This window comes from Leopardus geoffroyi, chromosome A2 (genome assembly GCF_018350155.1).
Source record: "Leopardus geoffroyi isolate Oge1 chromosome A2, O.geoffroyi_Oge1_pat1.0, whole genome shotgun sequence".
NCBI lineage: Eukaryota > Metazoa > Chordata > Mammalia > Carnivora > Felidae > Leopardus > Leopardus geoffroyi.
Window position 1 is genome coordinate 151193512 of NC_059331.1, and position 12421 is coordinate 151205932.

The 12421-nt window shown below is 49.2% G+C and overlaps 1 protein-coding gene across 4 annotated transcripts in view; it reads right to left on the reverse strand.

The window, feature by feature from the left end:
• LOC123606914 (solute carrier family 23 member 1-like) overlaps positions 1-12421 on the reverse strand; it is a 56764-nt gene that overhangs the window by 8332 nt on the left and 36011 nt on the right. For 3 of the 4 annotated variants that reach the window (XM_045495762.1, XM_045495760.1, XM_045495761.1), the window contains exons 5-12: positions 11193-11374; positions 10170-10287; positions 8915-9071; positions 7356-7609; positions 2507-2671; positions 1993-2101; positions 1802-1897; positions 264-434 (exon numbers count right to left, since the gene is read on the reverse strand). In XM_045495762.1, coding sequence (XP_045351718.1) covers positions 264-434; positions 1802-1897; positions 1993-2101; positions 2507-2671; positions 7356-7609; positions 8915-9071; positions 10170-10287; positions 11193-11374 — 1252 coding nt within the window. The remainder of the gene's footprint in view (positions 1-263; positions 435-1801; positions 1898-1992; positions 2102-2506; positions 2672-7355; positions 7610-8914; positions 9072-10169; positions 10288-11192; positions 11375-12421) is intronic. The other variant, XM_045495763.1, reaches the window with a different exon arrangement.

A 12421-nucleotide genomic window follows, 5' to 3' on the forward strand; every position in this document is an offset into this window, starting at 1 on the left:
ACTGGTTTTCACTGTGGTGACTAAGTGACTGTGTCAAAGCCCACGCTTCACAGTCTTAATCTAATACTTATCTGGCTGCCACAGCGTGCGGGGTGCCCACCCATCCTCGCGTGGGGAGACGAGTACCCGAGGTGGGGGGCGAGGAGCACCCTGGGGCAGGCGTGAGGACAGCTCTTCTCATATCTTGGTTTCTGTGGTGCCTTCCGAGAACTCTCCCGAGGAATTCTGGGAGAGGCAGGTGAGCAGGCTCACTCCCTGCTCACCTTTCCCAGCTTCCCCCGTGGGCCAGAAGGGGAGACGCTGGGCGCAGGAGGACGTGCAGGATGTGGAGCCAATCCCACAGGGGAGGCCGTACACCTCCAAGGCCCTCGCAGTCTCCTCAGACTCCTCCTGGATTTGATTCCACACCAAGAGGCCTCTCTCCTCCAGGCTTCCTAATGGGAAGACGGCAAGCAGTCAGGACTGGGTACTGACCTCGCCGCCCTTGGGCTGGGGGAGCCTCTGGTGCCCCCTGCAGGCACCCGGGAGGTCTCCCCTGCCAGCCCGCCAGCTGCCAACAGCGACAGCATCGGCTCCTCCTCCTCCTCCTCCTCCTCCTCCGCTGCTTGTCTGGAGCATTCCAGGAGCTCCCACTGCGGCTGATGTGCAGCAGAGCTCCAAGGTACAATCCTAACTGAACCCTACCCTTTCCTCACCTTCAGGCGGTGGGCCTCTCCACCACTGTTTCTAGAATGCAGGCGCACTTTACACTTGGTAGAGAGAACAAATGTGGAAAACAGAGTGCCATCAAGCAGGTGATAGATAGCCTAGAGGTCCTCTCAAGGGGCCATGGGAGGTTCGAGAAGGGAGCACTGAAAGCCACCCCTGATGGCCGCTCTGCACTGCTCACGGCGACATCCTCAGCTCCCAGAGACTCGGTTTGCTCATCACCACACTGGTTCCCCTCTATTCTCATTGTCTGTTCCCTTGTCTCTCTCCCCTGTTAGCCTGTGGGTTTCTGGAAGATGGGGGGCCTGTCTCTCTGCTCTTTGTATTCTCAGTCCAGAGCATCTGGAACACAGCAAGTGTTCGGTGGGTTTTCATTGAAAATGTGAGTGAATGAATGAATGAATGAATGAATACATGTGTTCTCTCCCTCGCCAACTGGACTTTGGACTGTAAGACAGCTGGGGCTGTGTCCTTTTCTTCTTGCATCTGGCGTATTTCTCACCTTACAGCTCTGTTACAGCAAAACTGTCTCCCTCCCCCACCCCCCAAAAAAATCATATGTTGAAGCCCTAACCCCCCTACCTCGGATGTGACTGTATTTGGAGACAGGACGTTTAAAAGGGTGATCAGTTAAAGACGAGGTCTTTAGGGTGGGCCCTAATCTAATCTGACTGGTGTCGTAACATGAAGAGAATAAGACACACAGAGAGACAGCAGGGAGGCACCCACATGGAGGAAAGGGCATGTGAGGTCGCAGCAAGAAGGCCGCCATCTGCAAGCCAAGGAGAGAGAGCCCTCCGGAAAAACCAACTCTGCCACCTCCTGGATTTCAATCTTCTAGCCTCCAGACTGTGAGAACACACAGTTGTTGTTTAAGCCAGTCTGTGGCATTTTGTTACAGCCGTCCTAGAAAGCTAATACCATCCTGTACATCCACCCTCGCCCTCGCCCCCCCACCACCAGACCCAGGGCCTGCTCGACATACGCTGTGGTCAGCCTGACATGGTAATTGGGCTCAGCGAAGCAAGGTGGGTGGCCCAAATGCTGACCGCCTACCCGAACCGCTAGCTTACAGAGCGAAGGTGAGCCCTACCGGGGATGGTGTTGTCCAGGAGAAAGCCCAGGAATCCACCGACAAACATGCCTGTGGTCAGCAGGACCTGGATGACCTGGTCCAGTTGGAGAATCCCTAGAATGGAGACAAAAGCAACCAGGATTCCCAGGGGCCGAGGGCCCCCTGCCTCTGCCCCTGGAGAGGTCACAGTCTAGGAGACAGAGAATCACCTGTCTGGAGCTTCTCAGAGTTCTGGTTCACCCAGCTGGGAATGGCGAGACCACAGTAGATGGAGAAGCCAAAGATAAAGAGGTTCCTGGACGAGTTCATGTCCACGTACTGTAGGAGAGAAGCCCCCAGGGCAGCCCAGAGCCATCAGCGCCCGTACTGCACAGCGATCTCTCTCTCCTCCAAATGCCCCCTCCCCTCCCACTGCCACCGGAGATGGGGGAGGGAGGCTGGACTCAGGGCATCACACGCAGCCGGCAAGCCAGGCTGAGGTTCCACTTGACCCTGGGAGCTCAGTGGTCGGGACCACCCGAGTCGAACTGCTGCAGTTTCTGTTTTCCAAAAGTCTGGGTGCATCCGGCTATTTCTTTCTTCCGTTCAGAGCCCACTGTGGTCTCTGGGAACCAAGGATTCCTTCTCCTCCTCCCCTGCCCAGCCCTGTTCTCTTCATCCCAATTCTCACGGGCTCCTTTCAAGAGATGCACTGGCCGCGCTTCAAAGGGTGCCTCGCCTCACCTGCAGATTGGAAATCCCCACAGCAGTGATGACACCAAACATCACCAGGAACATGCCTCCAATCACAGGGGTTGGAATGGTGGCAAAGGCAGCCCCGATCTTCCCAAATACGCCCATCAGGAGAAGCACGCAGCTGGCAGCGACCATCACCGTCCTGCTCCCCACCTGCTCAGGGAGACGTGGGACAAGACGCTCAGCTCCAGCCAGGCCTCGGCCTTGCTCCAGGGGCACCACACATCACAATCCGGCGGACTTGAAAGAACAGCTGCATGAGCCCAGATGGCCCCCCTCTGCTCCCACATGGGGGTTGGGAAAGGATGAGGGTGTGACCTTGGGTCTCAGCCTCTGCCCTCATCTCTTCGCGCACTGCTCTATCCCCATCTTAAAGTCCTGACTCAAATGCTCCTCTAAGAAGGCTTTCCAGTGAGGCCGAAGGTCTCTCTTGGGAGGCAGTTGACCCAATGCTTAGGAATGGGCGTTTGAGAGCCAACGCCAGCTCTGCCCCTAACTGCCTGTATGACTTCGGGCACATGACTTAACCCCTCCAAACATCAGCTTCCAAAACTGCCAAAGGGAGTTAATTAAAATACTTACTTCACAGGGAGGGAGCCAAAACACAAGAGACTCTTAAAAACTGAGAACAAACTGAGGGTTGATGGGGGGTGGGAGGGCGGGGAGGGTGGGTGATGGGTATTGAGGGGGGCACCTGTTGGGATGAGCACTGGGTGTTGTATGGAAACCATTTTGACAATAAATTTCATATTTAAAAAATAAAAATAAGAGAATACTTACTTCACAAACTCGTTTTACAAGGCTAGCATTACTTTCATACCAAAGCCAGACAATAAAAGAAACTGCAGACCCACATCCCTGACAAATACTGAGGTTAAAAGTCTCAATAAAACATTAGGAAATCAAATTCAACATCACCTTAAAAAGATCATACACTGTGACCAAGTGGGATTTATCCCTGGGATGCAAGGATGTTTTAACATATACAAATGATAAATGTGATATGCCACATAAATAAAATGAAAGATAAAAACCATACAATCATCTCAAAAGATGCTGAAAAAGCATGAGACAAAATACAACATATTTTCATGATGAAAACTCTCAACATATTGGGTATAGAAGGAACACACCTCAACACAATGAAGGCATGAATATATGACAGTAGAGGTGATATGATCTTATATACAGAAAATGCTGAAGAGTCAACCAAGAAACTGTTAGGCCCAATCAACGAATCAGTAGTCACAGAATACAAAAATCAACATATAGAAATCAGTTGCATTCCTCTACAAACAACAAAATATAGGAAAAATAAATAAAGAAAACAATCCATTCATAATAACATCAAAAACAATAAACTACTTAAGAATGAATTTAACCAAGGAGGTGAAAGATCTGTTCACTAAAAACTAAAAGACACTGATGAAAGAAATTGAAGAAGACACAAACAAATGGGAAGATACCCTGTGTTCATGGGTAAGAAGAATTAATGTTAAAATGTCCATACTATCCACGGGGCACCTGGGTGGTTCAGTCAGTTAAGCGTCTGACTTCAGCTCAGGTCATGATCTCATGGCTCGTGAGTTTGAGCCCTGCGTTGGGCTCTGTGCTGACAGCTTGGAGCCTGGAGCCTGCTTCGGATTCTGTGTCTCCCTCTCTCTCTGCCCCTCCCCTGCTCATGCTCTCTCTCTCTCTCTCTCTCTCTCTCTCTCTCTCTCACAAATAAACATCCAGAAAAAATTAAAAAAAAATTTTTTTTCAACGTTTATTTATTTTTGGGACAGAGAGAGACAGAGCATGAACGGGGGAGGGGCAGAGAGAGAGGGAGACACAGAATCGGAAACAGGCTCCAGGCTCTGAGCCATCAGCCCAGAGCCTGACGCGGGGCTCGAACTCACGGACTGCGAGATCGTGACCTGGCTGAAGTCGGACGCTTAACCGACTGCGCCACCCAGGCGCCCCCAGAAAAAATTTTTTAAGAAAAGACCATACTATCCAAAGCCATCTGTATAGTCAATGCAATCTCTAACAAAATCCCAATGGCATTTTTCACAGAAATAGGAAAAAAAAAATCCCAAAATGCATATGTAAATACAAAAGACCCCAAATAGCCAAAGGAATCCCGAGAAAGAAGAATAGACTGGTGGAATCACACTTCCTGATTTCAAATAACACTACAAAGCTATAGTAATTTAAACAGTATGGTGCTGGCATAAAATCAGGCACATAGACCAATAGAACAGAACTGAGAACCCACAAAAAAACCCCATGCAAACATGGTCAACTAATATTTGACAAGGAAGCCAAGAATATTCAATGGGGTAAAGGACAGTCTTGTCAATAAAGAGGGCTGGGAAATCCAGAGAACCACATACAAGGAATAAAACTTGACCCCCTACATTTCATCATTCAAAAAACTAAATGCAAAATGGATTAAACACTTATACGTAAGACCTGAAACCATGAATCTCCTAGAAGAAAACATAGGGAAAATCCCTTTGGAATTGATTTTTACAACTTTTTTTGGATATGACACCAAAAGTGTAAGCAACAGAAGCACAAATAAACAAATGGGACTAAACAAAACAAAAAGGCAACCTACAGAATGGAATAAAATATTTGCAATCCATATATCCGATAAGGGGTTAATACCCACAATATATAAGAACCTATACAACTCAATAACAACAACAATAACAACTTAAAAATGGGCAGAGGAACTGAATAGACATTTCTCCCAAGAAGACATACAAATGGCCAACAGGTACATGAAAAGATGTTCAACATCACTAATCACCAGGGAAATTCAATCAAAACCACAATGAGAGATCACCTCAGGTCTATTAGATTCAGTTATCATTAAAAAGGTAAGAAATAACAGGTCTTGGTGGAGACGTGCAGAAAAGGGATCCTTTGTGTACCGTTATGTAATGTTTATTGGAACATATACTGGCACAGCCACTATGGAAAACAGTATGGCTTTTCCTCAAAAAATTAAAAATAGGATTACCATATGATCCAGCAATTCCTGTTGTGAGGATTTATGCACAGAAGCCAAAATACTAACTGGAAAAGATATCTGCAACCGTGTTCACTGCAGCATTATTTACCGCAGCCAAGATAGGGAAACAACCTAAACGTCTACTGATGGATGAATGGATAAAGAAAATGTGGTATACATACACAATGGCATATTACTCAGCCACGACAAATGAAATCTTTCCATTCTCAACAACATGGATAGACTTTGAAGGCTATGCTAAGTGAACCATGCTAAGTGAACTATGTCAGAGAAAGACAAGTATCATATGGTATCATTCACATGCGGAATCTAAAAAAAGCTAAATTCGCGGAAACAGAGAGGAGAGTGGTAGTTACCAGGGTGGAAAAAACGGGGAGAAAATGGGAAGATGTTTGTCAAACAGTATAAACTTCCAGTTAGAAGATGCATAAGTTCTGGGGATCTAAGTACATTGTGACTACAGTTAACAGCACTGTATTATATGTATACTTAAAAGTTGCTAAGAGAGTAGCTCTTAAATGTTCACACTGTTAAAAAAAAAAAAAAAAAAAAGGGGGGCGCCTGGGTGGCGCAGTCGGTTAAGCGTCCGACTTCAGCCAGGTCACGATCTCGCGGTCCGTGAGTTCGAGCCCCGCGTCGGGCTCTGGGCTGATGGCTCAGAGCCTGGAGCCTGTTTCCGATTCTGTGTCTCCCTCTCTCTCTGCCCCTCCCCCGTTCATGCTCTGTCTCTCTCTGTCCCAAAAATAAAAATAAACGTTGAAAAAAAAAATTAAAAAAAAAAAAAAAAAAAGAAAAGAAAGAAATGGTCATTATATAACCTGATGGGAGGGTTAGCTAATGGTGGCCATCATGTTGCAATATGTTAGTGTATTTTCAAACAAATACATGGTACAGCTTAAACTTACACAACGTTACATGTCAAGTATGTCTCAGTAAAGCTGGGGTGGGGGGAGGTGGGAAGGCAAATCTGGAGCACAGTGAGACACAGAGAGGCACCTGGGAGACGAGATGAAGAACACGCAAGGGTTCCTCCATGAAGGTCAAGGGCCACGGGGAGGAGTTAGAATACAATCCAAAAACAAGGCATAAACAAAATGTGGTGTGTGTGTGTGTGTGTATTATACATGGGATGGAATATTATTGGGCTGTCTGTGGACAGTCCTGGAGATAAGCCAGCCGCAAAAAGACAAATACTGCACGATTCCACTCCTGTGATGTAACTAGTCAAATTCACAGAGACAGAAAGTAGAATGGTGGTTGACAGGTGCTAGGGAGAGAGGAGGATAAGGATAAATCAATTGTTTAATTGATACAGATTTCAGGTTTTATGTTATGTGCCTTTAACCACAACGAAAAGTACTTTTTAAAGTATTTTTAAAAAGATACTCTAGCGTCAACGACTGAAGTCCATTAATGCCACGATAAGTAGCAGATTCTGCCTTTGTTTCTTTTTCTTTCCAGCCGAAGAGCTTACTTATTGAACTGTCTTCATTCCAGGACGTGTGGCAAGAATTTAACCACATCAAAATACATTTCTTTTTTTTTCCCGTTTTGTTTATGCTCCTAAAAAGAACAACAAACAAAGGCTGGAATCAAAGCTAAAGGGAACACAGCCCTTGCCAGGGTTTTTATTTGGGCTCGCTGAGACCCGTGTTGGACTTCTGAACTCCAGATCAGTAAAAGAAGGAATCTGAGTCGTTTGAAACTGCGAAGTTTGTGATAATTTGTTCCAGCAACGACAAGAGACTGAAGCACTGAGGACAGATTCGGGGGCACCCAGCCCACCCCATCAGTCACCGTCAGCAGACTTACCCTGGTGATACCCAGCGCCCCGACATTCTCGCTGTAGGACGTGGTCCCGTTCCCGGTCCCCCAGGCCCCTGCCAGCAGACAGCCAAGACCCTCGATGCCGATGCCTCGGTTGACCGCGTGCCTCGGAGGGGGTGGGGCCCCCACCAGCCGCGCGCAGGCGTAGTAATCCCCTACCGACTCCACCATGGAGGAGATAACCCCGGCAATGATCCCAAAGACCCCAGCCAGGCTGATGGTGGGGAGGCCCCACTGTCCTGAAAGAGCAGCACAGAGGGAATGTTAATCCAGAAGGCGGCAGGTTGCTGAACCCCAAATAACTTCTTTGCTGGGGGCGTCTTTGGAAAGCTTAAAAAAATTCTTTTAACTTTTATTTACTTTTTGAGAGACAGAGAGAGACAGAACGTGAGCAGGGGAGGAGCAGAGAGAGAGAGAGAGAGAGGGAGACGCATAATCCGAAGCAGGCTCCACGCTCCGAGCTGTCAGTGCAGAGCCTGATGCAGGGCTTGAACCCATGAACCGCGAGATCATGACCTGACCCCAAGTTGGACGCCTAACCGACTGAGCCACCCAGGCGCCCCTGCGAGGCTTTCAAGACCAGGAAGTATGTCTTCCAACCCCACGACTGTCCAGAGGCTTTGGCCTGGGCTCCTGTCCTCCCACTCCTTCCTGAGGGTAAGTCAGACACGCAGACCTGGAGGTCACTGTGCAAAAGAGCAAGCGACAGGGCTTCTTCCCAGGGCACATCTTGAAGCATTTGGAAGCAGAGATTCTCACTCAGGGAGGCTCTGGGTCCACAGTCCGCAGGGCCAGGCCCTCCCTCCCTGGTACCTGGTTATTAATACACCCCGAGCCAAGAAGTGCTAGGAAAGACAACCAGAAGTGGGCTATGGGATGGCCGTGACCTCATCTTCCTGGAAATGTTCTCATTCAGCCCAGGGATCCCTTGGGTAGATGCAACTAATCCAGGAGGAGACCCAAAGGTCTAGCCAGAAGGGTGAAATGTCTCTGATCTGCCCGTGCTCAGGCTGTGGGTTCTGGGTAACATGGAGGAGGGGTGGAGGGATGTAGACAGTCTTGGAGGAAGGTCCTGGAATGGGAGCCTTTGGTCTATCACCCTCAGAGGATTTTTTTTTTTAAATATATGAAATTTATTGTCAAATTGGTTTCCATACAACACCCAGTGCTCATCCCAACAGTCACCCTCCTCAATACCCATCACCCACCCTCCCCTCCCTCTCACCCCCCATCAGCCCTCAGTTTGTTCTCATTTTTTAAGAGTCTCTTATGCTTTTGCTCTCTCCCACTCTAACCTCTCTCTCTCTCTCTCTCTCTTTTTTTTTTTCCTTCCACCCTCAGAGGATTTTTAGGACAATCTGAGGGTCTCCTTCTTCTCCTAGGGGTCTGACACAGACTCCCTAGAGCCTGCTCCTCCTTGTCAGATCTTTTGGAAGAGATCCATCCTTTGCCCCTACTCAGCTCTCCATCCAGTGCCCTGGCCCCCACGGACAGTCCTGGAAAACACATGTCCCAGTCAAAAAGGGGCCCTATCTTCTCATTACCTGGGTAAGGGAAGCGAAACCAAGGAGCCCGGCTCAGGACATCGCCTTTGGTGTCGGTGCGGGCCAGGTGCCCGTAGGCCGTGGGGGCCGTGGGGAGGGTATTGGTGACTGTGAGCACGAAGCAGAGAAGCCACGAGATGCAGAGCGCCAGCAGCACCTGCCAGAGGGAGGGGCTTCACTACCCATCCCAGACCCCCGGCCCCTGCCAACACCTCCCAGAGGTGCTGGGCCAGGGAGGCAGGTCAGGGAAGCTCTTTGAAATAAGCAGGTGCTGGGTTACTGGCCCTGGTGATGACAACTACAATCTGCATCACAATTAGTGCATTAACGGAGTGTAGAAAATAAACTCTGGAAAGACCTTGTATCAAACACAGGCAGAAATGTCTAGCAAAACCGGCACAGCCTGGGGCAGAAGGATTATCATCTGTCTTCCTTTGCACTGCCTGCTGGTCACATGACCTTAGATCAAACTCCCTGAGCCTCAGTTTCCTCATCTGTGCGATAGCATTACAATCACTGCTCTGCAGGGCCTGAAGCAAGATTTCTTCGAGCAGCGTCTTCAGATATACTGATATTTCATCCCTGGTGGCAGAACCCCAGAAATGTGTATTTTGAGCGATGTCCCCAACTGATTCTTGCACAGTGAACTGTAGAACCACTGACCTGCAGGGTGGTGAAAGATGGACGAGACGTGGAAGTACCTTTGTACAATTTGAGATGTAGCTCACGGTGCAATTAAACCAGAAAACATACCGTGTGGTTGGTAGCCACACAGAGCTAACCCCGGTGCAAATCCAACAGCGGGGTGTCTGAAGAGGGGGCACCAGCATCGCCGTGAGGGATCTGGCTTGCCCGCGGGCCGCTGAGGAGGAACGTGATCTGAGCGACAGAGTCCTTAGTTTTGTGGAGTCGGGCGTGAACCTTGCTGGGAGCACAGCCCCAGGAACGTGAGAAGGCTGTCCCGCACTGGTGCCCAAAGCAGTGACCTTGGGGCAGGGTTCTCTGCTCCTGGGGGAGCAGCTTTGCGGAATGAGGGGACCACATCGCACCAGCAGCCAGGGAGCACTCCCACGGACGGTCGGCCGGCCTCCTTCTACAGAGGATGAATGCAGGTCGGGGGGGGGGGGGGGGGGGGGAGGAGCCACCACACGAGGAGGAGCATTTGCTTTGGGGACCTTCTGGGAGTGTGAGGGGATGCCCCCAACTCTCCGGGGGAGTCCACTAAGAACGGAAGAGGGCGGGGAGTGCTTCTTACCGGGAAGACCTGAAACAGGTAGAACTTAGACACGCGGCACTTCTGTCCTCTGTAAACGGGCATGGGCACAGCGACATTTTTCAGGTACTGAGAAAACAGCACGATGAGGAAGATGGTCCTAAAACAGAAACATGCCATGCCCAGCCCGGCAAGCTGGGGCTTATCCTCAGCAAGCGTCCAGGAGGCTGAGCCACCACTGTCTCGGGGACGGGGAGGCAGTGGCCGCCCCGGGAGGGTCCCCATCGAGGCCCCTCTTGGCAGCGCGGGCAGCGTCCTGCCATCTCTGAAAAGGTGGGCTGTTCCCTTTCAGAGCCGCCGGTGGCTGGAGAGGAAGAGCGGGGAGGGGGGCTGTTATCCCCTGGGGGTGGGCAGCTGGATGGGTCCAGTGGTTGGAGCCGGTGAGGTGAGAGTCCAAGACTGTCCTCTCTCCTGGGTCATTCTGCAGGTCCTTGTGGTCAGACTGCAGTGGCAGTGTGTCCGGTGCTGTCCCCAAGTCCCTTCGAAGCTCTGTTGAAACGCTTAAGGCCTCTTTTTCCATAAAGCCTTCCTGACCCTCCCAGTTGGCTTCCACCACCCCCTCCCCTGAACGTGCTTGGCATTCTGCGATTCTCGTCACTGTCTCCCGGTGTCACAGCTCCGTGGGTCCAAGGCTCATCTCTCTCCTACACCGTAAGCTTACTGAGAGCTGGAGCCACGTCTTTGCACCCTTCTCAGGTGCCAGAGATTTACGGACATTTGCAATAAACCCCAGCAGGCAGAGGACCAGCAGTATCGGTTTTTTTGTGGACACTAAGTATTCTTCTCCGCTGCCTGTGATTACTTCATTGTTTTGAGTACTAAAAATGCAACAAATAGTATTAATAATAAATTGTGGCAGTTTCACTGCTTTTTAAGGTATCGGAGTATTCATGAAAATATCCGTAAACCACAAGAGTTTGCCAATATCCAGAGCACATTCTTCTTGCTGGGTAATCTTCCACCAGAAAGAACTTGGGTGCCACTCCGTTCCCAGAGAGTACTTACGTGGCGGCAATGCCCCAGTGGATCCCAGCATTGTTGCCCGCAGAATCAAAGAGAGGCAAGGCCACCAGGGAGATGGTCGGAGCAATGGTCAAAGGGCCAATGTAGCGCATGAGAAACCCAATGAGGCCTGAGAATCCCACCAGCATCTGGACGCAGGAAGCGACCATGATAGTGCCCTGCAACTGACGAGGGAAAGTACAATTCATGTGCCTTGAAACTTGCAGAGGCCAGGGGCCACCATGGCAGACCCAGCTGTGGCAGCCCCCTTCCCAACCCGGTCCCCCTGGGTGGCACACACAGAGGCAGTGCAGCGACAAGGCTGAACCCCAGAGGAACTGAGGCAAGGAGAGCCCTGATCTCGCTCCTCTCTCCACTCCGGGATTTCCCACCACATGTTGGGCATCTTTACTTAATTTGAAAGTTTTCAGGAAATAGCCTTCAAAAGTCCTTCCCGGTCATAGTGATGATGCTGATGTCTGGGAATCCTAACAACACCCAGTAGTGTGTTGAACATCTTGTTGCTTTATTTTTCTGTTTTCCCACTATCTGTTGCAAGCCTTGGCAATTTTTTTTTTTTCGGTAAAGGACCAGATAGTGAATATTTTAGGCTTGATCAGCCATATGGGCTCTGTCGAAACTTCTCCAGACAAGATGTGAACAAATGAGCCTAGCTGTGTTCCAATACGATTTCATGGGTAGATACTGAAATTAGAATTTCATATAATTTGGACACATCATGAAATAGTATTCTTCTTTTTCAACCATTTAAAATATAAAACCATTCTCAGCTTGTGAGCTATATAAAAACAAGCAGCAGTCCAGATTTGGTTCATGGCCTGAAGTTTGCCAACCCCTACTTTGTAGGACTGATTGAATTTACTTTACTTCTCCTTTTTTACTCTTCCAGCTTGGATGTTCCACATTCCATTTTGGCCCTGATAACTCTCCCTGTTTTGAAGTCTGCTCTTTCTGAAAGTAATAGAATGACTCCTACTTTCTTTTGACTAGTGTTAGGGTGGTATATTTTTCTCCATCCACTTACCTTTAATCTCTGTGTGCCTTTATATTTACAGTAGGTTTCTTACAGATGATATTTAGTTAGGTCACATTTTTTAAAATGTTTTTATTTATTTTTGAGAGAGAGAGAAAGAGAGAGAAAGAGCGTGAGCAGGGGAGGGGCAGAGAGAGAGGGAGACACAGATTCCAAAGCAGGCTCCAGGCTCTGAGCT